At 62.1% G+C, this 26,154-nt stretch overlaps 5 protein-coding genes across 11 annotated transcripts; 2 read left to right on the top strand and 3 right to left on the bottom strand.

Annotated features, from left to right (window-relative positions):
* Positions 1-607: 607 nt before the first annotated feature.
* Positions 608-4,038, bottom strand: MRPL12 (mitochondrial ribosomal protein L12). The gene is made up of 4 exons (XM_054644949.2): positions 3,733-4,038; positions 3,543-3,623; positions 3,323-3,454; positions 608-898 (listed from the first exon to the last, which is right to left on the bottom strand). Exons 1-4 carry the CDS (start codon positions 4,000-4,002, stop codon positions 782-784), a joined length of 600 nt encoding a protein of 199 aa, XP_054500924.2. The 5' UTR covers positions 4,003-4,038; the 3' UTR covers positions 608-781.
* A 594-nt stretch (positions 4,039-4,632) lies between these two features.
* HGS (hepatocyte growth factor-regulated tyrosine kinase substrate) lies at positions 4,633-13,735 on the bottom strand. 3 transcript variants are annotated; one of them, XM_054644942.2, is made up of 21 exons: positions 13,603-13,735; positions 13,172-13,256; positions 12,752-12,827; positions 12,254-12,346; positions 10,383-10,506; positions 9,466-9,518; positions 8,948-9,016; positions 8,641-8,765; positions 8,330-8,408; positions 8,144-8,242; positions 7,841-7,936; positions 7,482-7,520; positions 7,255-7,398; positions 6,908-7,121; positions 6,556-6,728; positions 6,291-6,431; positions 6,043-6,214; positions 5,832-5,965; positions 5,463-5,579; positions 5,231-5,326; positions 4,633-5,140 (listed from the first exon to the last, which is right to left on the bottom strand). In XM_054644942.2, exons 1-21 carry the CDS (start codon positions 13,637-13,639, stop codon positions 5,036-5,038), a joined length of 2,271 nt encoding a protein of 756 aa, XP_054500917.2. In that variant the 5' UTR covers positions 13,640-13,735; the 3' UTR covers positions 4,633-5,035. The 3 variants fall into 3 exon arrangements, with proteins under 3 accessions (XP_054500917.2, XP_054500918.2, XP_054500916.2); XM_054644943.2 differs by having other exon boundaries at positions 6,908-7,118; XM_054644941.2 differs by having other exon boundaries at positions 6,908-7,118; positions 8,144-8,408.
* ARL16 (ARF like GTPase 16) lies at positions 13,731-15,032 on the top strand. Its single transcript, XM_054645052.2, has 5 exons — positions 13,731-13,865; positions 14,024-14,078; positions 14,159-14,272; positions 14,445-14,560; positions 14,704-15,032. The coding sequence occupies exons 1-5, from the start codon at positions 13,780-13,782 to the stop codon at positions 14,873-14,875; spliced, it is 543 nt and encodes a 180-aa protein (XP_054501027.1). The 5' UTR covers positions 13,731-13,779; the 3' UTR covers positions 14,876-15,032.
* A 1,424-nt stretch (positions 15,033-16,456) lies between these two features.
* On the bottom strand, positions 16,457-23,169 carry TMC6 (transmembrane channel like 6). 5 transcript variants are annotated; one of them, XM_054644972.2, is made up of 20 exons: positions 22,619-23,169; positions 22,391-22,509; positions 21,958-22,089; positions 21,719-21,877; positions 21,500-21,605; positions 21,305-21,401; positions 20,963-21,217; positions 20,524-20,714; positions 20,306-20,444; positions 20,010-20,165; positions 19,647-19,822; positions 19,429-19,510; positions 19,011-19,108; positions 18,776-18,871; positions 18,554-18,629; positions 18,190-18,323; positions 17,656-17,832; positions 17,399-17,477; positions 17,195-17,273; positions 16,457-17,004 (listed from the first exon to the last, which is right to left on the bottom strand). In XM_054644972.2, the coding sequence occupies exons 1-19, from the start codon at positions 22,672-22,674 to the stop codon at positions 17,202-17,204; spliced, it is 2,400 nt and encodes a 799-aa protein (XP_054500947.1). In that variant the 5' UTR covers positions 22,675-23,169; the 3' UTR covers positions 16,457-17,004; positions 17,195-17,201. The 5 variants fall into 5 exon arrangements, with proteins under 5 accessions (XP_054500947.1, XP_077044201.1, XP_077044200.1 ...); XM_077188086.1 differs by having other exon boundaries at positions 22,391-23,169; XM_077188085.1 differs by having other exon boundaries at positions 20,963-21,401.
* Positions 23,170-23,559: 390 nt separating this feature from the next.
* SYNGR2 (synaptogyrin 2) lies at positions 23,560-25,926 on the top strand. The gene is made up of 4 exons (XM_054644971.2): positions 23,560-23,689; positions 23,840-24,077; positions 24,567-24,706; positions 24,806-25,926. Exons 1-4 carry the CDS (start codon positions 23,585-23,587, stop codon positions 25,001-25,003), a joined length of 681 nt encoding a protein of 226 aa, XP_054500946.1. The 5' UTR covers positions 23,560-23,584; the 3' UTR covers positions 25,004-25,926.
* The last annotated feature ends 228 nt before the right edge of the window (positions 25,927-26,154 follow it).

Here is a 26,154-nt window from a genome sequence, read left to right as displayed (position 1 = left end):
AGCTGAAGCCATCAGCCAAGGGCAGCGAGAAGAGGTGCGGGAGGCACAGGTACACACGGCAGCGTTCCAGCGTGCACACACTAAGCGCAGGGACAATCACAGCTCCAGAATACACCCTCCCACCCCGCACGCATCTCCACAACCTGTGGAAGTGTGTTCTTCTCGTAAATAACTAACAGAGAAGTGAGACATCAGCAAGAGGCAGTGTGAGGAGGTGGGTGATGCGCTGGTACAAACTTCCAGTACCTTAAGGGAGCCTACAAGAAAGATGGAGAGAGACTTTTCACAAGAGCATGTAGTGACAGGACAAGGGGAAACGGCTTCAAACTCAGAGTAGGTTTAGATTAGGTATTAGGAAGAAATTATTGGCTGTGAGGGTGGTGAGGCCCTGGCACAGGCTGCTGTCCAGAGAAGCTGTGGCTGCCCCAGCCCTGGAAGTGTTCAAGGCCAGGCTGGACAGGGCTTGGAGCAACCTCGCCTGGTGGAAGCTGTTCCTGCCCATAGCAGGGGGCTGGAATGAGATGATCTCTCAAGGTCACTTCCACCCTAAACCATTCTGATTCCATGACATGGGGAGCACGGGGATAATCGACACCTGAGAAAGATGAACCATTGTACAGGTTTTTTGGGTATTTATAAGGTAGAGTTCATGGTGATGGCAGGAGTAGCAGCTCTGCCCAACCGTACAGCATTCTCTGGGACAGTGCTCCCACTGTGCACTTGGAAAGGTCCAGAGCCCGGCCTGGGCAGCAGCTGCAGCACCAGTCCCTCCACGGTGAGGCTACTCCAGAACAACAGTCCCTCCTGCTGCCTCCAGCGCTGCTTTGATCTTCTCTGCTTCCTCCTTGGAGGCGTTGGCCTTGATCTCCTGCGGAAGGGACTCCACCAGCTTCTTCGCCTGTGAGAGGGACAAAGTACAGGGCTTGTAAACAGGCTTTCACTAACTGGATTATTTGATTTAGAGCCATGATCCTGACCTCTGCTTAAGGAACCGTGGAAACTCGCTGACCAGCACAAACCCTGAGACTTGGACTTGAACTGTGGCACATCCCACCAGAAGCAGCTAACCCTGGCTGCTAGTGATGACACAGCTGCTGGGAACCCTTTCCTCAAATTCTTCCACAGGTGCTCCTGGCGTGCACGCCAGCCTGCAGAGGAGTGGGTGCAGGCAGAGCCCCTGCAGTGCCCTGCTGGGGCAGCATCCGCCGGGCTGGCTCTGCTCATGGCCATGTTTTGGTTCACATACTTGTGCCAGCAGGAGGGGAGGCCACTGCAGGGAGTGGACACAGCTGCACTGGCTGAAACACAGCTCCAGCACAGACTACTCGACAACACGGTATTTTGACATTTCAGGGACTTTTAAAGCAAAACTACTGGTACTAAGGAGCACTGCAATGCTTAAGGCAAGCTGAAAAACTGTTGAGCTAATTTAAAGAATTTACTGCAGTGCTGTTATAGAGAAGAAAGTGAGCCCAGGGGGACAAGCCCCTGCTGCTCTTACACACAGCAGCTCTCTGCCACAGCACTGCAGGGGTTTAGCACCCACTGGACTGGCCACTGTGCTGGCAGGAAGGCTTTGTCCCTTTAAATCCTGCTGGGTTCAATGCCTCTGTATCTGTGGTGGAAGAAAAATGCTTTTTTTGCTGGGGTTGGAAGGCACAGATGTGTGAGCAGTGGGCTGGTGGGGCAGGAATGCCTTTGCTCACCAGGACAGGATTTGGACAGGAGCCTGCACAGGCTCACTGTGATGAGCACAGGCAACACAACACAGGTTATTAATTTCTGAACTCTGCTCAGGAAGGCGTGACTCCATTCTAGAGCAGCCCTGGTCCAGAGAGGCAGCTGCTCCTGGTGTTCAGTGGGAAGAAGAGCAGAGCCCAAGCCAAGTGGGACCCGTGCAGCAGCAGCAGCAGCAATGGGGCAGAGGCAGCAGGCTCCCAGTGCAGCCAGAGCCCAGGGCTGGTGGTGACAGGGTGAGCATCTGCTGGGCAGCTCCCAATGAGCTTTCTGGGGTGCAGCCAGCTGGGGTCCCGTGTGTGCTGGTCACACACCCATCTCATCAGGCAGTTGTTGCCACAGGACTGATGTTTGGGTCCCAGCAGTGCCCAAGGTAATCACTGCATGTGCTTCCCTCCACACCACCAGCAGCCCTACAAGCCATGGGCAGATCCACCCACAAACCTCGTAAAAACCACCTTGACTGGATGGCAGCAAAATTTGCAATAAAAGGGATTTGGCTCCACTTTGAACAGAGTCTCTGCAGGCAGAACCTCCACAGCTGTTTGTGTTGTGTGTGTGCTTCACCAAAGTCCTGGGCCTGGGTACACCACACTTGAGTTTAGCTGCAATAACTGCCAGCACCTCACTAGCTCATGCAGCAGGTGCCACATGCAAAGCCAAGCTCACTGGGCATCAGCTCTCCAGTTAATTATCTACTGATTCTGTCCATTACAGGGTTTGGTATTTTCATGTTTACTTGGGACCAATAAGAGATGAACAACTTCCAGAGGAACCACACTGACAGTCAGGAAATTATCCCCACGAGACAGCCAAACTTGTCCCCGTGCCACTGACTCTCTGCTGGCCTTGCAATGCAGCAATAAGAATTGGGGGTCAAAAGATTATCTGCAAACACTTCTGCTCTCCTGGGCTACAGCAGGAGCAGACATTGCAATACTCAGTGCTGCAGCTGGAATACTGGGAAGTGCTACTATTGACCCCAAGATATGAAAGCACCACCCTGGAGATGTGCAGCACATTGCATGCTTCAGCAGTAGCAGCTTCATCACCCAACACGCTGAGCCCACATCCAAGGTCAAGGGCCTGAGCTCAGACACTGCCCAGGGCTGAGGCCCAACTCCTCCAAGGAAAGAAGCAGCACCACCTATAAAATGAAGGGCCCTGAAAAGAGCTGGAAGCCTGGACTGCAAGATGTGTGAGTTACAGAGGCTCATTTAACTTCAGAAATACACTGACTTTGGGAAAGGCAAGCCAAACCCAGCTGTAGCAAGGGATGCTGGCCATTCCTGAGCTCTGCAGGAAAGCTCATGCACGGCAGCTCTCAGGTTTGGAGAAGCTGAGGCTGGCACAGACATCTCTGAGTCCTTTGCTCTGAGCCTCCTCCTTCATCCCCCTGCTTCTGACAACAGAAAACGCCAGATGAAGGCGCAGCCAAAAGCTGCTCCCCACGTCTCCCTGCAGTGAGACGCACACAGGCAGGCTGTGCTTCTGAATGCACACATCCAGGCTCCCCTTCGAGCAGAGAGCCGAGGCTGCTGGACCTGGGGGCAAAACCCCAGAGCCCGGGGCAGCACCTCCTCACCTGCACCAGGTTCACTCCGGGCACGAAGTTCTTCACCTCCTTGATCAGCTTCACCTTGTCAGCGGCCTTCAGCTCCGTCAGCCGGACGGTGAAATGAGTTTTCTCCTTCTTGAGTGGGACCACCTCCTCCTCCTGGAAGCAGCCGGAGTGCGGTGAAGCCCCGCGGCCAAGCCCACCGGCCGAGCCCGCCCCGCGGCCCCGCTCCCGCCCCTCCCGGTACCTGCGGAGCCGCCTGGGCGGGCAGCAGGGAGGCGGCGGCGGCCGCGGGCATCACCCCCACGTCCGGGATCTTCAGCGTCTCCTGCGGGAAGAGAGAGCGGCGGCACCAGCGGCCAGTCAGGCGGCGCACGCGGCCGGACCGGGCCGAGCCGGGTCAGGCCGGGCCGAGCCGGGCCGGGCCCCGCACCCACCTTGAGCAACGCGTTGAGATCGGCCACCTCGAGCAGCGTCAGCCCCGCGATGTCCCGCACCAGCTGCCGCACCTTGGGCGAGTATTCCTTGGCGGCCGTGTCCAGCGGCGCCCCGGCCAGCGCCTCCGAGCGCCGCGCGGGGCCGGTGCCGAGCGCCCGCAGCCCGGCGGGGGCCCCGCGGCGCGGCGGCAGCGGCCGGAGCGGCAGAGGGAGCAGCGGCGGCAGCGGGAGCAGCGCCCGGCGGGCGGCGGGCAGCGCGGCGGGCAGCATGGCGGCCCGAGGACACCGAGCGCTCCGCCCCGCCCGCGCTCCCGGCGGGACCCGCGCGCCGCTCCCAGCCAATAGCGACACAGGGCGAGCGCAGCGGTGCGCCATGGGACATGTAGGCCAAAGCGGGCCGATGGGAAAGCGACAGCCACCGTGAAAAATCCATTACTATTTATCATTTCTAAACGGGATAGAAAAAATGCCATGTCTGAAGGAACAGAAATTTCTTCCTCTCTGGAATGTTTGGAAGGAGAATTGGTTATATTTCTACACTGAACAGCATGGTTAACGGTAAAATTGAAGCATAATTAATGCAAATTAAAATAAACAAAAATAAGTCTGAAAGCATTGTCATTTTACCTTTTTGACTTTCATTAATTGCAGTAACACATTCTAATGCTCCATAAAGCTTAATAATTTAGGACTACGCATCTACAGCACAGATACATTCTAGACACTGTAGGGAGGAAATTTCAGTGGCCAGAGCTCAATTTGAGCTGCAGCTGGCCAGTGCTGCGGGTCTCTCAGTGCTGACGGAGCTCCCCCGGAGCTGCTGCCCCCGGAGCTGCTGCCAGCCCTTGGCGAACACTGCCCCGTTCGTTCACGGGGGGATGCCCAGCACAGGAGCCGCGGTTCGTTCCAACACTTTATTGTCACCGGTAGCGCTCGGTCTCCGCCGGGACGGGCGGGACGGGACAGGCCGGGCCAGCGCGGGGCGCGGGCCCTGAGGGCGCTGCGGGGAGCAGGGTGCGGCGGGGACGGGGCAGGGCTGGAGGCTGCGCCCCTGGGGCCGTGCCACAGCCCCGGGACAAGGACAGGGCAGGCCGAGCTCCCGCCCGGCCCCGGGGCCACCGCTGCCGGGGGCAGGTGGGTGAGCCGGGGCTGCTGCCCCCCTGCCCCTTGGTCCCCAAAGCTGGCAGCAGGAGCCTCGGGCCCCACCGCCCCTGGGACACGGGGCCGGGGGCAGCGCGAGTAGTCGAAGTACAGAGTGATTTCGGATGAAGAGTAGTGTTACACCGGAGCCCTGTGGCCGCCGTCAGTCAAACGAGATGAGCTGGGCCTCCCCACTGCCCGGGGGCTGCTGCCCGGGGGCAGGTGCTGCTGGGGGCTGCTGCTGGGGAGGCCCCCCAGCTGGGGCCACCTGCAGCAGAGGAAACACCTTCGTTAGTGGGTGCCTTCCTTAGCACACGTGCCCCACAGGGTCCTGACCGCCCAGGCTGGTGGCACTCACCTGTTGGTAGAGGGGCTGCTGCCCGGGCAGGTAGGACTGCTGGGCTGGCAGGCTGCTCAGAGCTGTGTCCTGGCCTGGCAGGGCAGACATAAGACCCTATGGGAACGAGGGGGTGGCTGTCAGAAGGGCTCGGGTCCATGCAGCACCCACAGGGCAGTGGTAGGTGATCCCCCCCAGGATGGGTCCATGGGCTGGAGCCCAGCCATGCCATGCCCAAGCACGGAGTGCTCACCTGCATGCTGTAGGGCTGGTAGCCCATGGAGACAGACTGGCTGCCCATGTAGCCCATGGTGCCCGACTGGGGTGCCTGGGAGATGGCTGGGATGCTCTGCGACTGTGAGGCTGCAGTCTGTGGGGAGAGGCTGGTGAGAGGTGGCACAAACAATGGCTCACTTCTCCCAACAAGGCCCTTGAGCCCAGAACTGGAAGTAACTCCAGCCCACTTCCACAGCAAGAGTAGCAGATCTGGAGATCTGGAACCAACCAGCCCATCCTCCCTCCTGCTCAGAGATCTCATTGCTGAGTTTGGGTACGTTGCCCAGCCCCACAGAACCCCCCAGCCCCTGACCCAGCTGGCTGCAGGCTGCACTGCCTCACTTGCCTGGTAGCCCTGTGTGGGTGTGGGCTGGTAGGATGAATATGCAGGGGTGGTGGTGGGCACCGCCGGCCCCTGCTGAGGCCCCTGCCCGCTGCTGGCACCCGCCTGGTACATGTAGGCATTCACCATGCTGGGATCTGGGTGGAGAGAGCAGAGGATGGAGCAACCGCCTTGGGCTCTCCCCTACCCCCAGAGGCTGAGCTGCCTGACATACCAGTGCCGGGCATGGCAGCGTAGGGCCCAGATCCCCCTTGTGCAGCCTGGTTCATGTACACGCTGTGCATGGGAGAGCCCTCCACGGAGCCAGCTGGGCTGAACGTGCCAGGGAAGCTGGTGGGCCCAGAGGGCTGGTAGATCACCCCACTGGCTGCGGGCATGGCCTGGAGCTGGTGGGAGAAGGAAAGCCAGTTAAAGCCGCAGTCCCTGGAACCTGGCAGGGGGAGCCTAGCCCGGCAGCTGTACCTGAGCATAAGGCAGTGAGAAAGCTGGCATCTGGGCTCTCATCTGGATGGTCTGCTTCTGCTGCTCCAGGCGCAGCTGCCTCTCCTTCTCCTGCTCCTGCAGCCTCTGGATGGCCAGCTGACGCTGCATCTCCAGGTACTCCTGTGGAACAGGGCTGGGTGGCTGGGAGCCACCACACCACACCACACACCCCTGCCACCAGGGCAGCCATCCCTGCCCGCCCTGGGCTGCCCTGCAATACCCCGGTCGTGCTTCCCTGCCTCACCTGCTTCTTCTGCCTCATGATCTCCAGCTTCTGTGCCAGCTGGATCTGGCGCTGCCGCTCTGCCTCCTCCGCTGCACGGCGCAGCTTCTCCTGGTGCTCCTCCCGCAGCGCATTCAGGGCCCCGCGCGCGTCCCGGATCTGGGCCAGCTTGTCCTGCAGGCCCTCATAGTACACTGGGGAGGGAAGGGACAGCCTCAGGAACAGGGGACGGAGCACCTGAACTGCCCCTGCCCTGCACAGCAGCCTCTCTCCAGTGAGACTGTGCCACGGGAGTGCTGAGCCCTGACAGTGGGGAAGCCCCGGCTGCGGCCCACCCACGCCCAGGCCCGCAGCTCCCCCAGCTCCCACGCACGCCTGCGCTCGTCCAGCTGGTTGAGCAGCTCCAGCAGCTGCGGGTGCATGTTGTTGATGGACTGGAAGAGGGACAACACGGCAGAGTCGTTGGTGATGCTGCGGCCTCGCATGTGGTTGCTCTTCATGCGGTTGACGAACGTGGTGACCGCGTTCTGCAGTGCCTTCAGGAACTGCTCGTGGTTCTCCTCGGACTCACCGTTCTGGTACTGCTGCTGGAAGGAAGGAAGGAAGGATGGGGCAGCCAGTCAGCTGTGACCTCCCAGTGCCAAGAGCCAGCAGAGCCCAAGAGTCGGGTGCTTCTTGCCCCTCGGTGGCTGCCAGACGCAGGCCCAGGCCCCCCCTTACCTCAACCACCCCAAGAGGGGCAGGGTGGGCTTCCCCAGGCTGCACAGCTGGCTCTGTCAGGGACAGGGGTGCTGACGGTGTGGGGCTCTTGCGAACCTCCTCCTGCTTCTTCTCCCAGTAGTTGCGGTTCAGGTACCGAGCCAGCTGCCAGGAAGAGAAGGAAGATGAGCATCACTGCCTCGCAGGAGCAAGCCTGTGCTGCAGACTAGCAGGGCCAGGGTCCTTACCTCTGGGTCAATGTCCTCAGCCAAGGGAGCAGAGGAATTCTGGAACGAGACAAATGAGAAAGGCAGTTGAGCAAAACCAGAGATCCCCAGGTCCTACACAGATGTTCAGCTCAGAGCTGGCCATGTAGGACCACCAGTGCTGAGCCTCAAAGGGAACACAAGCTGGGAGGCAGTGGAGGCACCTAAGTCCTGGCTTAGAACACACCTCCTTGCTCAAAACAGTGAACAAGCAAGGGGTTGAACGGGGCAAATATTTTCCCTCAGTATGGGGATTAAACTGGACACAATCAGGGCAGACTTGGGCTCAGGAAGGGGCCCATGTGCAGCCACTTCACGTGCAGGAGCTGCCCTGGACGTACCACGGGTGGGGAGTAGAGTGTGCTGACTGGGGGAGCCGAGGACGTGACAGGAGTGGGCTCAGCCTTGGGGTACATGGAGTACGTTGTTTTCTGCCTCTGCAAAAGAGAAAATTGCCAACTCAGAGAGAGCCCAGGCTTCTTCAAACCAACCACAACACAGCCTGTGCCTGGCACTGCTTTCACCCTCTCACTCCACAGGCTTTGAGCCTTGCTCACACCAGGACATGTCCAGAGATCTGTTATGGCCCAGCACAGCTGGCTTGAAGAGCAACAACCCCTCCCGGACCCCAGCAGCCAACAAACCATTCTCTCCTTCTCCTCAGCCTCTGACTGAGACAAGGCAATAGCCAGCTGGAGCTCCTCTTCCTCTTGCAGAGCTGTCTCATCACGCTTTGGAGGCAGCTGGAAGTGGAAAGGTAGGGAGGTGGTCAGTAATGGGATCAACAAACAGGTCAGGATCACCAGATCACCTATGGGGCAGCTGCTCACCTGGGACTGCTGAGAGAGGGGGCTGGTCAGGTACTCAGGAGGCAGTTCAGAGGTGGAAGCAGCTTTACCCTCAGTTTTCCTGTAGTGACAAGTGATAGTATGGACTGAAAGCTCCCTTCTGTGCACCAGAGCCTAGCTCTGCACCATGTTCCAGCAGCAAACCCCACTCCCAGGAAGGAAGAGGGCCCAGCCCAACTTGCACAGCCTGGGAAGCCCCCGTTGTGCTCTGCAGGGAGCTAGTTCCACACCACGCTTCCCCCTCAATGTCCCAGCTGGCTCAGGCAAAGAAACCCACCACGAAGGGTACTGACTTGTTGAGATGCTCATAGCAGGGCTCACAGACTCTCACTTCCTTCTCAATCCCAAACTTGGGGATGGTGGAATACTTGGAGGAGCATTTTCCACAGAAGATCTGCCCGCAGGCCCGGCAGTGGTGCTGTGAAGGGCAGGAGACGTGAGTGTGGTGGCAAGACATTCCTTCTCCTTTAGCCAACATCACTCAGACACTCAGCCAGGAAACATGCTCTGTCCCCAGCACACTTCACACAGCAAGTCCTGCAGGGAGTCCTGCAAGCCCCAAGGGCTGTGCAGAGCAGGGAGCCCAGGAGCAGCACCCACCTTGCGCGTCACAACGCCAAACTGCACTCGGCACCTGTGACACTCCTCTGCATCCACCCAGTCTGGAGCCTGTAGGGGCCAAGGGAAATGGAGTAAGGAGGGAGGAGTGTATCAGCTCTGGCCCTTTCAGGAGCTCTGATGGCAACAGGGCTCTCTCATGTCCCATGGGGGAGACTGGGGGCATCTGCAGCTCAACAGGAAATATTAATCCCCAGTTATCTCCTTCTGTGTTCCTTAGAGACTGTGATGTTTTCCCAGTCAGTACAAGATATACTAGGAAACTGTCTGCACAGCAATCACTTCAGCAATGCCCTGCTGCCACGTCCAGCCTGCCAAGCTGCTGCAAGGCCAGTGAGCAGGAGGAATGATGGGTCTGAGTCCCTGTCCTGGCCAGTTCTCCCAGCAAGGTCTCCAATCCGCACAAAACAGAGGAATGTGAGACCTGCAGGTTTGCAGAAGGGGGCGGGAAAGGGATGGGATGTCTGTCCCACAGCTGCTCCCCCCATCACAGAGCTCACCCTCTCTGCAGCAAACATGGCATCGCTCTCCTTGAACTCCGGGAAGACGTGCCCTGCAGGAGGAGAATGGAGAGAAAAGGGAGCCCCGTTGTGAGAGGAATCCTCTGGCACAGGGAGGCCACAACCCTGCAAGCTCGTGCTACAGGTGCCAGCTAGCACCACCTCCTGTCTTCATCAGCATCTCCCTCTGACACACCAGGAGCAGCTCCCCTCAGCCACGGTCTGAGGACAACCCCCAACTGTTTCCTTTGCACACCCATAAGGGACATCACAGGCCTCTGGATAAGGCTTATTATTTCTCAGTACTTTGAACTGAGGGGCATAAAAAGCCCACTGGATGGGCAGGCAGGGCTGTGAGTTTCAGTCCTTCAAGGTCCAGAGCTTGGCAACACCAGCTCAGGATGCTGGACTGACCCTCCCAGCTTGTGCCACTGCCTGCAGAGTTTCTGGTGCACAGAAGGAAGCAGAGGCAGCAGCGTGTCCCTGCCCCAGAAGTGGACACTGCTGTCCTGGGCAGAAAACCACACCAACACTGTGTCAGCAAGTGACACCATGGACCCATGCTGGGAGCAGGAACAAAAGCCTGTGAGGAAGGAACTGCCCCACAGCAAATCCCTCCCAGAGGACACGACGACTTGCTGCCAGTCTCCCCAAGAACAGTTGCAGCTTCTGCTTTTCAGGTCCCCCTGCCAGCCCTGAAGGCTGGGCTGGAGGCCTAGAGCAAGGCTGCCCTGGTCCTATGCCATGTCTGCAGCAGGGTTTGGTCACCCTGAAGGGTTCACTGGGTATTGGGAACCAAGGAAGAGCTCTGTGCTGCAAGTCCAGATTTTGCTTACACCAGGCACTGAACTGCCAAGGCTCCTGCAGGGCAGAGCTTCTTGACCAGGTGTCCCCTCACCTGTAGCCACAGTCCTCACCTTCAACCTTCATGATCTGATAGGTGTCCTGCACCACCTTGTACTTGGGCTCGTTGCGGAAGGCGTGAGCCCAGGCCTGGATGAGGTACAGGATCTTACTGCGGACACTTGTCTCCACTTGCCTCTGCACAGGAAGGGAGGAGGAAAAACCATGAGAAAATACCCCTGAAACCCAAAGGATGGCGTGAACCCCCTCAAGAGAAGCCAGAAATACCACTCAGGGAAGAGAGACTTTGTAGTCCTCAGGAGAGGTAAGAGCTGTCAGAAACCTGCAGCAAGCACAATGCACAGCACAAACAGCCCCTTCAGCTGCCCCCCTGCCCCTCCAGCACAAAGAACACAATGTCCTTGTGCAGCACAGACTGAACAGAGCTGTGGCCTTGATGCTCGGAGCAAGTGCCCAGCACTCCCTCACCAGAGCCACCATCCCACACTCAGAACTCTGCAGGAGCCCTAGCTGCCCAGGACAGCACAGCCCACCCTGCCTGCCCCTGACAGCGCTGCGGGTGCCTGCACCTCCGCTCCAGGAGAACTCAAAGCCATCTCAGGATGTGACAAAGTGAGGACAGCTGGGACAGCTGCCCTTTGGAGGCAGGGCAACTGCATCACACTTCAGGGAACTGGAGAAAAGTTGGCAAGCCTGTTCTGACCTCAGCCAGCCTCCGGGCCGCCGTGTCATCAGCTGCCCAAGTGATCACATCCACATGACCGGCTCTTCCAGAAATCCCCAGGAAGCACAGCAGCACTGTCAAGCTCTGATTTCAGCCAAGACCTCGGCCCACACAGCATCACTTACTGACAATTCCTGGAGCTCCAACTTCTAGAACATTTGGCAAAATCCTGCGTTCCATACATGTCACAGCCCTGAACCTCATCAGAACTTGGACTGTTTTACCAGAATCGGGTGTTCACAAGCAGCAAAGCTCCAAGTGTAGGAGGAGAATGGGGCAGTTGTGAAACTCCTGAGACAGGCAAGGACTGAGAGAACCACAAAATCCCTGGATCTGATCCGATCTCCTCAGCCCTTGGAGCGGCTGTGCTACCACACCTGGCTGTCAGGCTATGCCAGTGTCCCTGCCTCAGGAGGAGATCCTGCAGGGAGACTGAGTCAGCCCTAACAGGAAGGTGACACAGGACTCACAGAGCTCGTCCTCCAAGGATCTGGGTCACCTGTTTGTTTATTTCTGGTGGAAGACAGAAGTACAATGCTAATGAGCTCTTGCCTGGGCATTGCTGTTCTGAGCTGGGAGCTCGAGAAAGGAGTTCTCATTTCCACTTCACTAAAGGAATTCCCCAGTCCAAGGACACATGAAGCTCCAGCAGGCATCAGACTGGTGACAGCTTGTAACAACAACTTGTCAGTGCCAGCAGCCATGGTCACATCCTGCAGCACTCCTGAACAACTCCAGTGACATGGCCGTGACACACAGGCAGCTCCAGATGGTTTTTCCTTTGTTGCTTTACCTGCCTATATGTCTCACACTGTTCCATGAGAGGGAATTCACCTTCCCACTGCCCAGGTCCTTGGCACAGGTGCCAGGCCATCATCTGTGTTCCTCTCTGCCCCAACCCAAGTGTTGCATCCAGGAGCATTTACCATGGAATGGCCCAGGCCCCCACAGTACATTCCTGCCATTTCACAGCGCAGGCAAACCTCTGCTCCCACCACATCTCCTCTTCCCAGAAGCCATCCTTCACTGCCTACACGCACCCTTTTACACCACACGATAACTTGCTCTTTTCTGAAGTGCATTTCCAGTTTCCCTTCTGCTCCTTACCCAAAGAAGACACAAGAGAGGACACATACATTTCTTCCTGTTGCTGCTGCTTTTCCATAGGAAAGAAGTTGACAGTAAAATAAATCTATTTACCTTGAGTATTTCCTTCAGCTCCTCCATGGTCTGTTTATTGGCCACCTCATCATGGACTGTTTGGCCACAGTTTTTAACCACTGACTCCATGACCTGCAAGGGCCAAGACAACATCAGCCCACAGCTTCCTGCCTCCCCTGCAACTTGTGGGAGTCCCAGCACACACTGCAGGCTGAACAGGGGGTAGTACTTGAGCAGTGAGCTGTGCTGGGGCCATGCCAATCCACTCCCTGCACTGGGAGCCAGCTGCCCTTCACCTCCCTGAGGAGCTGGGGGCCTTCTGCTCTGTGGAACCAATCCCAGGGGGAGCAGCCTAAGCCTCAGCTCTGCCTTTTCTAAAGCCAAGACAGAGCTAAAGCATGAAGGTCCTGGCCTGATCACCCCAAAACTCAGTGCCAGAGCTGGGAAGAGGCTGGCTCCACGCTGGGCTGCAGGGAGCTGTGCAGCCTGAAGGCAGTAGTGGGAAGCCCCTGCTTGCTCCCAGCCAGGTGCTGTTACCTCCAGCGCGTACAGGGCCACGTGGGGATTCTTGTCATTCACCTTCTTCTTGATGGCGTTGACGGCATATTTCGCCCTGGGCAGGGGAAGAGGGGACACGTTCTCAGGGAGATCCCACCTGCTGCTGACAGCCCACCAGTCCCCACCGTGACACAGAGGGCACAGCTAGCTCAGGGGTGTGTGATTCACTGAGTGAAACTGGCAAGGAATAAGCACATTCAAGCTTGAGTTTCCTTAAGGATTTCAGGCCAGGGGTAATCTGCAGCTGCCAGGCTCTGGGAAGCACATCAGGGTGTGCTGTACAGCCCCTCTGACGCTCTCATGGAAGGGTACAATGAGATGTGTGTTACAGGTCCGAGACCCTCGCAGGGTGTCTGTCCTTCCCCGCGCAGCCGGCAGAGCCGTGCCCGCAGCACTTACTGCGTGTCTCCCTGGCGGATCATGTCGCAGATCTGCAGGATGGATTCCCAGTCTGTCTCCAGCAGGAGCTGGCTCGTGGCCTTATCTGCAGTGAACAAAACCCGGTGCCGCCGTGAGCCGCGCTGCTGCCCGCGGCTCGGCTCCGCCGCTGCCGGGAGGCTGCGGGCGTGGCGCTGCCCCGAGGCTCGGGATAAACAAACCCCGATGGCTCCCGGACAGCACCGACCCTCCCGCTTCAGACACCCCGGGCGCTCGGTGACCTCCCGGGCGGCACCGGGCTGCGGCACCGCCACCCGGCCCGGCCCGGCCCGGCCGTGCCCTGGGCCCGCCCGCTCCCGGGCCCGAGCGCTGCGGACCCCGACCCGCCTCCCGTCCCGTCCCGTCCCGTCCCGTCCCGTCCCGTCCCGCCGCCGAGGGAGCCGCGCCGGTACCGAGGAGCCGCTCGAAGGTGCCGCCGCCGCGCCCCATGGTGTCCGCCCGCCGCCGGTCCGGTCCGCTCGCTCCGGCCCGGTCCGGTCCCCGCCCCGCCGCGGCCCTTCCGCTTCCGGCTTCCGCCGGGGCGGGGCCGCTTCCGCCGGGGCGGGACCGGTCCGCGGGGCGGCTCCGCCATGGCCGCGGGCCGCTCCCCGCCCACCTTCCTGCTGCTGGGGGCGGCCGGCGGCGGCAAGAGCCTCCTGGTGCGGCGGCTGCGCCATATCCTGGGCACGGGGCACCGGGGAGCCGGGAGGGACGGGCCGGGCCGGGCCGGGCCGGGCCGGGCCGGGCCGGGCCGGGCTGGGCTGGGCTGGCGGGGCCGGGCGGAGCGCACCCCCGGCCGTTCCCGGAGCCGCCGTGTCCTTAACGCGAGGCACAGCTGAGCGCCGAGGAGCCCGCGGAGCTGGGCGAGCCCCCGGCCACGCTGCCCACGGTAGGTGCGGCCCGGCGGACCCGGGCGGGCGCGGGGCACGGCCGCAGCCCGCGGTGTCGGTACCGGTGCCCGTCCCGCAGGTGGGCACCAACCTGACGGACCTGCGGCTGCCGCGGAGAGTCACCGTGCGGGAGCTGGGCGGCTGCATGGGCCCCATCTGGCCCAGCTACTACAGCGAGTGCAGCGCTCTCCTGGTGAGCAGCACCGGGGCCGCGGTGCCCGGGTGTTCCCGGGGAGACGGGCTTGTGGGTCGGTGCCCCGGCTTCGCCCCGTGGTGGGATCTCCCTCCCCCGTGCCCTGCTCTGGCCCAGCCCGGCCCGGGTTGCTCCCGGCACACCCGCTCCCTGCTTTCCCTATTCCCTGCAGTTCGTGGTGGACGCCTCCAACCCCACCCAGCTCTCCTCGTCCTGCATCCAGCTGCTCTCGGTCCTCTCCGCAGCGCCGCTCGCCTCCGTGCCCGTCCTGGTGCTCTTCAACAAGATGTGAGGCGGAGGCCACCGGGGGTGCCGGGAGCAGGGCTGTGCTCTGCTGCTCTTCCCGGGCTGGAGAGCCCCGAGCCGGGGCTGGCCCGGGCACGGGAGCCTCGTGCTTGGCTGATGCTGCAGCTCCCGTCTCCCCCCTGCAGTGACCTGCCGTGCTACATGTCGCTGGTGGAGATGAAGTCACTGTTCCGCATGCAGGACATGGTGTCCTGTGCCACGCAGCCCATCACCATGCTGGAGACCAGCGCCCGCGACGGCACCGGGCTGGCCGAGGTGCTGCAGTGGCTCCGGAGCGCCCTCCGAGAGCCCTGCTGACCCCAGCCTGCAGCCCAGGACACTCCTGTCACACAGGGAAATGGCCAAGGAGCAGCTGCCCTGCCTGGGGCTGGGAGCAAGAGCCCAGACAGTGCCTTGGGCTGTTGATGGACTGGATCCCTGTGGGACTTCACAGTAAAACTCCCACCGCACTGTCCAGGCTGGTGGCTGCCTTGTGCTCAGGGGGAAATCCTGGGCTTTTAGAGAAGGGACAGGCAGAAGCCACAGAGGCCAGACTGTGCTGGCAGCTCTGGGCACAGGAGGGGTTCCTGCAGCGGGGTTGGGGGCTGCAGCCGCAGCTGGGCTGAGCTAAGCACGGCAGGGGTGGGTAAGGGCCCTGGGTTTAGGACTGAGTGCACGGGGAGCTCCTGCCAGCAGCTCTGGCCATGTGAGCCTCATGCCAGCCCAGGCACAGTGGGGGCACCCTGGGGAAGGACTGGGTGACCTGGTGGGTGTCAGGAGCTAGGGCAAGGCCAGTGATGGGGGTGCTTCAGTGGGCATGTCTCACAACCTGCAGCAAGTGCCAGCCCACAGCTGCTCTCCAGCACTCACCTGGGCTCAGGCAATTTCAGAGCAGGTCACACTGGAAGGGACCACGCTGGCTCATCTGGTCAAACAGGGTCATCCCAGAGGACATGGCACAGGATTGCATCCAGGCAGTTCTGGACTACCTCCAGTGAGGATGGCACCGCACCCTCTCTGGGCAATCCGTCCCAGTGTGCTGTCACTGGCACAGGGAAGTTCCAACAGAGTATCACAGAATATTGGAGGGTGATGATCAAGATCATATTCAGGTGGAACTTCCTGTGCATCACTTTCTGCCTGTTACTTCTTGTCCCATTGCTGGGCACTGTGGAGCAGAGCCTGGGCCACCCCCTGACACCTCCCTGCTGACAGATGAGGTCCCCTGTCAGTTGTCTCTCCTCAAGGCTGATCAGGCCCAGTGAGAGAGGTGCTTCAGTCCCTTCATTGTCTCTGGAGCCTCTGCTGGACCTGCTCCAGGAGTTCATGGCCCTCATGTCCTGAGGAGCCCTGAGCTGGACACAGCACTCCAGCTGCAGCCTCACCAGGCTGAGCAGAGGGGCAGGATCATTGTGAGCAATGCTTTTCCTGATGCACCCAGGAAGAGCTGGGGCTGTGTAGAGGACCTGCCCTGTGCCCACACCACTAAGCACTGTCTATCCATGCTGATAACACCCTGTGCCCTCGCTGGTGGCCCAGCCCAGCTGGGCAGAGGGACTGGTGGCTGCCCGTGCCTGGCACGTGGCACAGCACAGCCTGCCCTGGGCCTGTCAGCGCTGTGGCACCGGGACAGCTCCATCCCAGGGCCTGCCAACAGCACCACGTGTCAGGGAGTGGCTCCTGGGGCCGGGGGCTGCAGCTGCTGCACCGTGATGGGGAGTGGCAAGGGGGTGGCAGTGCCCCCAGCTCCAGCAGTGTGGAGTGCTTTCCCAAGGGAAAGCAGGCTGTGCAAAGAGCCCGAGCACAGCCTGACACTGCTGCTGAGTCACCACCACCAACAGCACTGACACCAACCCTGCCTGCTTCCAGCCCAACATGTCCAGACACCAGCCCGAGCACTCCTGCACAGCAGCACTTTAATTGGGCCCTCAGAGGCCCAGCCCAGCCCAGCACTCAGCAGCACGGTCGGTGATTCCTCCAAATCCATCCCACCAGGCAGTGCCAGGGGTGAGCCAGGCACTGGGCTGGAGCTGGCTCCGTGCCTGCTGCCCCTAGGCAGGTGAAGGTGGTTGTGGAGAAGGCTCCATGGTCCCCAAAGGATTCTGAGAACAGCCCAGGGCACACTGGCAGGAGGGAGAGCTGAAGGGCTGTTCTCTGCAAGTAGTGAGCCCCACGCAGCAGGGTTGTGAGGGGAGGCAGTCCTGCATGGAACTGTGTCCTGGGGTTATAGGCAGGCTGGGTCCCGTGCCTGCTGCATCCCAGCAGCTCCAGGCAGCAGGAGCACCTGCATCCCTGGGATGCAGCACTCCCAATGGGTCCTTGGCCATGCAAGAGGAGGATCTTCCCCAGCACTCCATGGTCCCCCAGCTTCCAGCACTGTGTTGTGATGCACAGATTCAGTCCCAGCTGCAAGCAGAGTCTGTTCCATCCCATTCCTTCCTGTGGAGCTTCACACCAAGAGGACAGAGTCCCTAAGATCCTGGGTCCTTGTCCCAGACCTGCCTCCATCCTGTTTCCTGTCCCTGGGCCTCAGTAACACCAAGGACCGTGCATCCCTTGGGACAGGCAGAGGAGTGTGTGTGAGCTGAGCTCTGGGTGCCTGGCAGCCCCTCCCCACTGCCCTCACGCCGGCCTCACCTGGCACTCAGGAACGCCTGCCTCTCTGCTCGTACACGGAGCGCAGCTTCTGCATGAGAAACAGCTTATCCTCCCCTTCCTGCAACATCAGAGACAGCACTGCGGGGGCTGAGTGCCTGCCCTGCTGGGGCCACAGCCCACCCTGGCAGCCCTGGGGCTGCAGCAGGCTGTGAAGCAGCGGGGACGGGCAGGGGCAGTGCTCACATTGGCAATCTGCTCCTGGAGCAGGCAGATGACCCTCTGGCGGCCTCTCACCACCTGGATGTTGAAGTAGATCACAGCTCTGTAATGACAGCAGGGCGGGATGGTGGCATCAGGCAGGAAGATGAGGGACACTGCTCCTGGCACTGGGATGGGGCACAGGGCTCTGGAGTGACACCTTGGCTCCCAGCCCGCTCAGGGCTGTGACAGCAGGACCCTCAAAGGGAGAGCCTGGGCTTTGGGCTCGGGTCCATACTCACATCAGGGCCACAGACAGGAAGAACAGGAGGCATGTGTTCTCCAACAGGTGCTGGTAGACCCAGGCAAACCAGGTGATGTTGGGGTTGGACTTCTCCAGCACTAGCACCCACCTCTTCCCTGACTCGTAGATGGTTTCCAGCCCCCGGAAGGGACCGCAGGTTTCTGATGGCTGCATCCTGAGCAAACACACCAACAGGGCATTCAGAGCAACTGTAACTGTGTTAAAGCAACTGCTGGCCCCAGAGCAGGGCACTGCCTGTCTCAGGGGTCCAGCCCTCCAGGGACCCAGCCCCACTGTCCCCAGCAGCCCCAGGGCTGGACAAGGGAGTCCTCATCCCTGCCCCCTGCACCAGGAGCAGCTGCAGGACGTGAGCAGGGCCAGCAGCAGGGAGGGAGGCACCTCCCCTGCCTGGGGCAGCCCCTCACAGCCTGCAGCTGGGGATGCCAGGGACAGGGGCCATGCTCTCCCCAGCCCCTCCTCCTCCAGGCAGCCGGGGTCCTGTGCCCTGAGCCGTGGCCTGGTGGGTACTCACGACCAGATGGTGTAGGAGAGGAAGGCAGCTGCACCCAAGAAGGAGGGGAAGCACAGCAGAGTGATGAACACGGTGCTCATGCGTGAGGCCTGCCAGGGCTTGCTGGGGGACTGGCAGTTCCGCAGCAGGCTGGTCTGTGGGGAGGGAGCAGTGTCCCGTGGCTGCCAGTCCCTGCTGTCCCCTCCCTGCTGCCCACGGGGAGCCAGCACAGTGAGCTCGGGGCCGTGCTGTCCCCTGGGGCTGTGCTCAGCCCCACAGGGACAAGGCTGCTCCGTGTGGCACCACTGCTGCAGCACAGGCTGACAGGGCACAGTGCCACCACAGTTCCACCCCACGGGGAGTTTCAGGGGTGGGGGAATCACACCTTTTTGATATAGAACAACAGCAGCAGCTTCAGCATCTGCACAGCTGGCAGGAGTGGAGCGAAGAGAACACCCAGCCTGGGAGCAGGGGAAAGATGAGCTTGCCTGGGTCTGAGCCCCAGGGGACACAGTGCTGGGCACAGCCACAGCACCCACAGGGCTCCTGGGGACCACAAGGCATTTGCCAGCAGAGGAAGGAGTCACACCAGGCAGAAACATCTCACCAGATCAGGGTCTGCCCATAGATCAGCTCCAGCACATTTCGGGCGATGTCAAACTCCGGCCTCTGCTTTGTCTTCAGCCTCTTCTCCAGAATCAGCCTGGGTGGAAATGAACTCTGCCCCACGCTGCCTGGGGGCACTTCACACCCCACCATCCCCCTCTGATGGCAGCAGAGCCTGGGTGCACCAGAGAGCTGGGGCCACGCAGGGATGGCACACATGTCTTGGGGTACGTCACCTCCAGATCAGCTCCCCAAAGAGCGTGTCCAGCAGGGTGAATATGAAATCCATCACCGTGAAGCGATACAGCTCCTGCCCCACACACGTCTCCCAGCACTGGGGAGACAATCAAGCATGGCATAGAATCACAGACTGGTTTGGGTTGGGAGGATCCCTAAAGCTCATCTCTCTCCCCACCCTACCATGGGCAGAGACACCCTTCCACTAGACCAGATTGCTCTGAGTCCTGTCCAACCAGGCCTTTTACAGTTCCTGGCATGGGGCACCCACAGCTTCTCTGGGAACCTATGCCAGAGCCTCACCACCCTCACAGGGAAGACTTTCTTCCTGATATCTGATAGGGAAGATGCCACCAGCTCCTTGCATAACCCCCTGCTCAGCCCAGCCCTCCCTGGCCCTGAGGCAGTGGTGCTCACCTCCTCTGTTGAGCAGATGACGCTCCGGCTGAGCCAGTGGTAGCACAGCAGGCTGAGAATCACTGTCTTCAGGATGAGGTTCCTGGGGAGCAGTGCCAGAAGTCCCTGAGCCCGGGGGATGGAGGGGCCAAGCCCCACAGATGGGGTGCCTGGCCCCAAAGCCTCCTTGCCTGCCTCAGGTGCAGAATGCTCCCTCCACCACAGCCCAGCCAGCCCACCTGAAGATGGCCACGGAGACCTGTGTCACTGGGGAGTCCTGCTTCTCCCACATCGCCAGCAAGTTGAACAGGTGGGGCATCAAGGCATTGAGGAAGGACACCACAAGGGGCAGGACCAGCAGAATGGCTTCTTGCTGCCATCTGCCACTGCCCTGTGCTTGCTGCTCCTGCTGAACCTGGTGAGCAGGTACTGGCTGAGTGCACAGCTGTTGGCAGCCAGCTGTGGTGTCCTTGGGGAGAGCAGCAGATGCCCAGGCCAGGGGCAGAGCTGCAATGGGGCTGTCCCTGCCTCTCTGCCCAGTAGCCCAGCCCTGTCCCTCCAAGCCCAGGGCAGGGGATCCCGGGGTGAGAGGCGGCACTCACCGTGTGCATGTGCTCCAAGAGGTAGTGCACAGCCAGCACGCAGCCCGACACCCAGCCCAGGGCCAGCAGCCAGGCCAGCAGCACCACCAGGCCGTGCCCCAGGCGCTGGCACCGGCTCTGGGAGCGGGAGCGGGAGCGGCGCTCCGCCAGCAGCTCCTGCAAGAGAGCAGCAGCAGAGCTGCCAAACCCACCTTGGGTCTGGAGCAGGGCTTTGTCCCACTGCAGCACAGCAGGACCCAGAGGAGCGATGGACAAAGCATAGCAAGGCTGGGGTGGGGGGTGCTTTGCTCCTCCACCTTCAGCTGGGTGCAGATGTTCTCGCACTGCAGCTTCACCGAGCGCCTCTGGATCACCTTGAAGTCCCAGGCACAGAAGACCTTGATGGCCAAGTCCCCTGTGGAGCTCTTCACACTCTCCCGAAAAGAGCGGGACACACTGCAGAGAGGTGAAGGGCATCAGGGATGGGGCCTGGCTGAAGGGGAGGGCTTCAGTGCCACAGGTGCCCCTGACCCACCTGTACACCAGCAGGATGCAGGTGACAAGGAAGGAGACCCCAACACTGAACAGGTAGGCCAGCGGCAGGTTGTAGGGGAGCAGGGGGGCTGGGAGGGGGCACACACTGCCCTCAGGACTGGAGGTGCAGGGGTCGTTCAGGGTGGTGTTGCTGTAGTAGCCATAGTACAGCAGCGAGTGAGTGAAGCAGCCCTGGGGGAAAGCACACGAGGGGCCCACGGTGACCTCAGCAGTGCTCGCAGCTTCCTGCCTAGCCTGGCACTGTATGCCAGCCTCAGACACAGAGCCCTGGGCTGGGGCAGCACCACCCTGTGCACCCACAGCACTGCTTATCCTGGGGCCCAGGCTGGGCAAAGGCAGGAACTGGGGTATCTTACAGTGGGAAAGTGGGGCTGCCCGCCAGGCTTGGCACGGCCTGGGGGTGCCTGGGCCATGCTTACCGCTCCTGTGAGCAGCTCCAGGCCAGTGAAGGGCTGGGGGCTCACGGATGCAGCAGGGTACACGGCCTGCAGGACCACCACGAAGGCCAGGAGGATGAAGAATGAAAAGAAGTTCAACATAAGGAGTGTCTTGAGGAAGAGAAAGTAGGACAGGACACTGGAGCCAAAGCGGCCACCAATCTGCTTCAGGGCATAGTGCCCGGGCTGCGCAGCGCGGAGCAGGGACAGGAGCCTGTACCAGAGACCTCGGCAGCCCTGGGGAGAGGAACATGGGAGAGCAGTGGGGCTGGAGCCTGCACTGAGCCCTCCCAGCCTCTGTGCAGATCCGTGCCTCTGACTTACGAGGCCGACGCAGACCCTGGACCGAGCACAGGGTGAGGAGGGGGCCCAGCCACGGGCGCGCTGCCTCACTGGGCCCCTCTGCCCGCTCAGCTGCCGCCTGCCCGGGAGAGAGGGGGGTCAGGGGGTCCCACAGGTCCCGGGACAGCTCCGGCTGGGGGAGCCCTGCCCAGCTGGCGCTGATGGAAGGGGTCCTACCGGAGGATGCGTTTCTCCGCCAGGCCGAGGGGCATGGTGAGCAGCATGTGGCTGCACTGGCTGGGCGAGAGGCTCAGCAGCTCCTTCACCAGCAGGTGCCGCTTCTCTGGGGCACAAGGGGCTCAGTGGGACACGGCCCGCCGGGTCTCGGCCTGCCTGTCCCTGCCCAGCGCAGGGACAGTGGCCAGCCCTGCCTTTCACGGTCTGGGGCACCCTCACCTTGCAGCGTGGCCCTGCTGGGGTCGGTCTCCAGGTCGTAGTGGCGCAGGCTGGGCCGTGCTGCACGGCAGAGCTGCTGCAGGGGCGGGCGGCTGCTCTGGCGCCGCAGCCGCGCCGTGCGGTTGCAGTACTGCGAGATGATGGCCCCGAGGCTGCGTCCTGTGGGCCAGAGCAGGGCTTGGGCAGAGCTCCAAGGGGCTCTGGGAGCTGGGGAAGGGTGGGATGTGGGTGGCACCTACCAATGGTGCGGCTGGGCATGCTGGCCAAGATCTGCAGGGAGGCAGAGGAGTGGCTGGGGTGCTCCTCACCTTGCCTGGGCTCTGGCCAGGCCATGGCACAGGCTTCTGGAACAGCCAGGTAGGCTGGGGACTCTGGGAGGGGGAAGGTAGGATGCAGAGAGACCATTGCTCATCCCTGTGTCCCTGCTGCTCTGCTCCAGCACACAGGCTAGGTGTGTGCTCCTCCCAGAGCACCCCTTTCTGCAGGGACGCTTTCTGTGTCCCCAAGATCCGATCTCCCCTGGATTGCCCTGCTCTGCACGGGCCAAGGCATCAGCAGGCTCCCGTGAATGCTTTGGCCCCAGCATTTTGGCACAGCTGGCCCAAGCAGAGGGACAGCCCTGGGCACACACACTGTCCCCAGCCTGCCCTGGCTGAGGCTGCAGTGCTTTACCTCTGGCCCTCTCCTGCATCTCCAGCTCCAGACCTGCCTCGATCAAGCTGCTCTGCTCCAGGATGAGCTGGTGGAATGAGGTGTGCAGGGCTCTCTCGTTGTCCGGACTGGGCTCCTGGCTGAAGGAACGCAGGCACACGGTGGCACGGACACCTGGAGCCTGCAGGACGCTAGGTCGTAGCCCATCGTACCTGGGCACGGCAGGGCAGCGGGGGAGGTCACACTCACCCATCGCTCTCGGAGCCCTCGGGGACGTGCAGGGTGATGGAGGGCGGCTGGGACATCCTGCGAGGCCGAGCGGGTCCCTCCTGCCCGGGCCCTGCCCTGGTGAGCAGCCCCGCTTACCGCGGCCCCCCGGTTTCCGCGGCTGCCCGTGCCCGGCGCTGCGGGACGGAGCCGGAGCCGGAGCCGGAGCCGGAGCCGGAGCCGGAGCCGGAGCCGCGGCGTGCGGGGCCGGGAGCAGCCGGAGCGCGGAGTCCGCGGGGCTAAGCTGGGACTAACCCCGGCTCCAGCCCGGCCTCAGGAAGGAAGAGAGGGCGGATGGGGCGGTACCGCGGCCGAGAGGTTCCGCCCGCCGTCCGGGACCCTTCGGGTCGGGCACGAAGCCCCGGAGCACCAGTCCCGGAGCTCGGCTCGGGACGGGCCCGGACCGGCCCTAAGAGGGCCCGTCGGAGCAAAGACCCCCGTGCCCCCACCGTGCTCCCCGCCCGCTGCCGTCTCCCTCCTCCCCTGCTCTCCCTCCTCCGCCCCGGGGCGGGCTAAGGCTGCTCGGGGCCGGTGGCCGCTCGCCCCGGTACCGGGCACCGACGGGACGCTCCCCGGCGCTCCCGCCGCCCGGGCCGTGGGTGCGGACCTGCGGGGAACGGGGGCTGCCGAGCCCTGTCCGTCCCGTCCCTTTGCCGCCTCCCGGTACCGGGCGGGGGCGGCGGGAGCCCCCCGAAGCCCCCGTTTCCCCTGGGCTGTGCTCACCGGGGCCCGTCGGCGGCCGAGGATGGGGCCGGCGCTCCCGTCCCCCGTTACACCGGGGCGGAAGGAGGGCACCGGGATAGGGTGCGGGACGGGCGCGGCGCCCTGTGCCCGGGCGGGGGAGCCCCTGTCCCGCCGGAGCCAGCCCGCCCGCCCCGCCCCGGCGTCCCGGACCGCCAGGACCGGCCCTCCCGGGGCGGTGCCGCGCAGCAGCGGCGGCCGAACGCCATGGAGGGCGGCGGAGGCGCCTACGGGGCGGCCAAGGCCGGCGGTGCCTTCGACCTGGTGCGCTTCGTGCAGCAGCCGCAGGTGGTGGCGCGGATCGTCAGCGCGGTGAGACGGGACGGGACGGGACGGGACGGGACGGGACGGGACGGGAGAGCCCCGCCGCAGGCCGGCGCCCCTCGCCCGCCGGGCCCGGCAGCCCCCAAAGGGCTCCCCCGGTCTCGGTGCCGCCCACCGGACACCGGCTCCGCCCCTCAGGTCTTCGCCCTGATCGTGTTCGCCTGCCTGGTCGGGGATGGCTACATGAGCCGGCCCGAGAACCCGCAGCTCTACTGCATCTTCAACCACAACGAGGACGCCTGTCGCTACGGCATCGGCATCGGCGTTCTCGCCTTCCTCGCCTGCATCTTCTTCTTCATGGTGGACGTCTATTTCCCCCAGATCAGCAACACTACGGACCGCAAGTACCTCGTCCTGGCCGACCTCGGCTTCTCAGGTACCGGGGCCAGCGGGCCGGGCTGTGCCCGCCGTGGCTGCCACAATGGCCGCCTTGTCCCGTGACGTGGCTGCCGGTGCCTGGCCCAGGGAGCCGCTCCCGAGTCGCTCCCGTCTGGCGTGCTGCCCGCGGGCCACGCGCTGCTGCTGCTGCTGCTAATGGTGCTGCTAATGGTGCTGCTGCTAATGGTGCTGCTGGTGCTGCTGCTGCTGCTGCTAATGCTGCTAATGCTGTTGCTAATGGTGCTGGTGCTGGTGCTGCTGCTGCTGCTAATGCTGTTGCTAATGGTGCTGGTGCTGGTGCTGCTGCTGCTGCTAATGCTGTTGCTAATGGTGCTGGTGCTGGTGCTGGTGCTGCTGAGCACCCCGAGGAGCGGCTGCCCCTGGCCGGGTGCCTGCCCCAGCCTGCACGGTGGAGCAGGGTCTGAGCCCGGGGCTGCCCAGGGGCAGCAGGACCGGCCCTGGCCCCTCATGCCACTTCCCCCCACAGGTCTCTGGACTTTCCTGTGGTTCATCGGCTTCTGTTTCTTGACCAACCAGTGGTCCTGGACACGGGCTGAGGATGTGTTCATCGGAGCGGACTCTGCCCGCGCTGCCATCACCTTCAGCTTCTTCTCCATCTTCTCCTGGGTGAGTGAAGCACTCTGCCCCATTTGGGGGGAGTGCACAGGGGCCCCCTGCCCTCCACAGGCTGCAACAGCCTTGATGCTGCTCCCCTTCTCTCTGCAGGCACTCCTGCTCACCTTTGCTTACAAGAGGTACAAAATGGGGGTGGAGGACTTTGCTCAAAGCTATGCTGACCCCAGCCCGGGGGTTCCGACTCCCTACTCCAGCTATCCCAACATCAGCCACGAGAGCTACCAGCAGCCGCCCTTCACGCACACGGCGGAGGCCCCGGAGGGCTATCAGCCTCCCCCGGTGTACTGAGCCCTGGCTGGCTCCCGCGGGACGGCTGAACAGTGCAATTCCTTCCGCGGGGTGGGAGGGAGGGGTCTATGCCTTGGAGGGGACAGTGGGGTGGGAGGGTGATGGCTGCTTTGTTCGAAGGTGACTGGGCCTTTTCGTGGGGTGCAGGAGGGGCTTCTGCCTGGTCCCAGAGCTGAGATCCTCACTGGAGGGTCCAGAGCCCGGTGTGTGATTTGGTGGGTGATTTGGCACACCATGATTTGCAGCTGCTGGGTGAGCAGTGCAGCTGCAGGAGGTTGGGTGTGTGGGCAGCCCTGGCACATACAAGTCTCTGCTTTTCCTGTGCTGCCTTGGTGGTGGGCTGCAGTTTATGCCCCCAGCCCTGGCCAGGCTCTGCCCCTGTGACTGCTGCCCTGGTCCCGTCCTGTCTCCAGTGCCTTTCAGCCCTGCTGGCTGCATTCCCCCAGAGCCATCTCTCGCTGCTGCAGCACAGCCAGGCCCAGCTCTGCCTTCCCGTGCCTTCCCCCCGCGGCTGCTTCTGGGCCAGCTCTTGCCAAAGCCCCTCTTCCCTCCTCTAACGCCGTGCTGTGCCTTCCCCCAGCCTGCACTAGAGCTGTTGGTGCTTGGATGATGTGGCTTGGGGTCTGTGGGAGCGGTGAGCACTGAGATCCTCAGCAGGGCCATGGCTGAGGACATCCTGGAGCACTTTCTTTCCCTTGTGTGCCTGCCCGAGTGCTGCTGCGAGGCTGAGCTCCTGCAGCCTGCCCGCGGCTCCTGCCTGCACTCCAGCCACACCAGGAGCCTGTGGGCCATTCTCAGGTTGTGTTTGCTGCTCTGCTGTGGTAAAGCTGTTCCCAGCAGCCGTGTGTGTGGGCCATCCCTGCTGGGGCCAGCATTTGAGTAGTTGTCACTGTAGGTTGGAATAAACTTTTTCACCAAGCCACCGTGTGAGCCACCACGTGCCTTTTGTCTCGGGGAAGCAGAAAAGGCTCCTGCTTTCTGCCCCTCCAGGGCCCGGGGTGTGGCGTGGGGCAGCGCAGCCCCTGCCAGCTGCTGTGCTGCAAACAGCACACTCATGCTGGGCCTATTTTTAGGCCACCCTCGTCATGCTCCCTGCTCTGAGCAGAGCTCCAACCCCAGGCTGTGAGCAGCCCTCCCACCCTGTGAGCAGC

This window comes from Agelaius phoeniceus, chromosome 19 (assembly GCF_051311805.1).
Source record: "Agelaius phoeniceus isolate bAgePho1 chromosome 19, bAgePho1.hap1, whole genome shotgun sequence".
Lineage (NCBI taxonomy): Eukaryota > Metazoa > Chordata > Aves > Passeriformes > Icteridae > Agelaius > Agelaius phoeniceus.
This window is presented reverse-complemented; position numbering and strand designations above follow the sequence as displayed.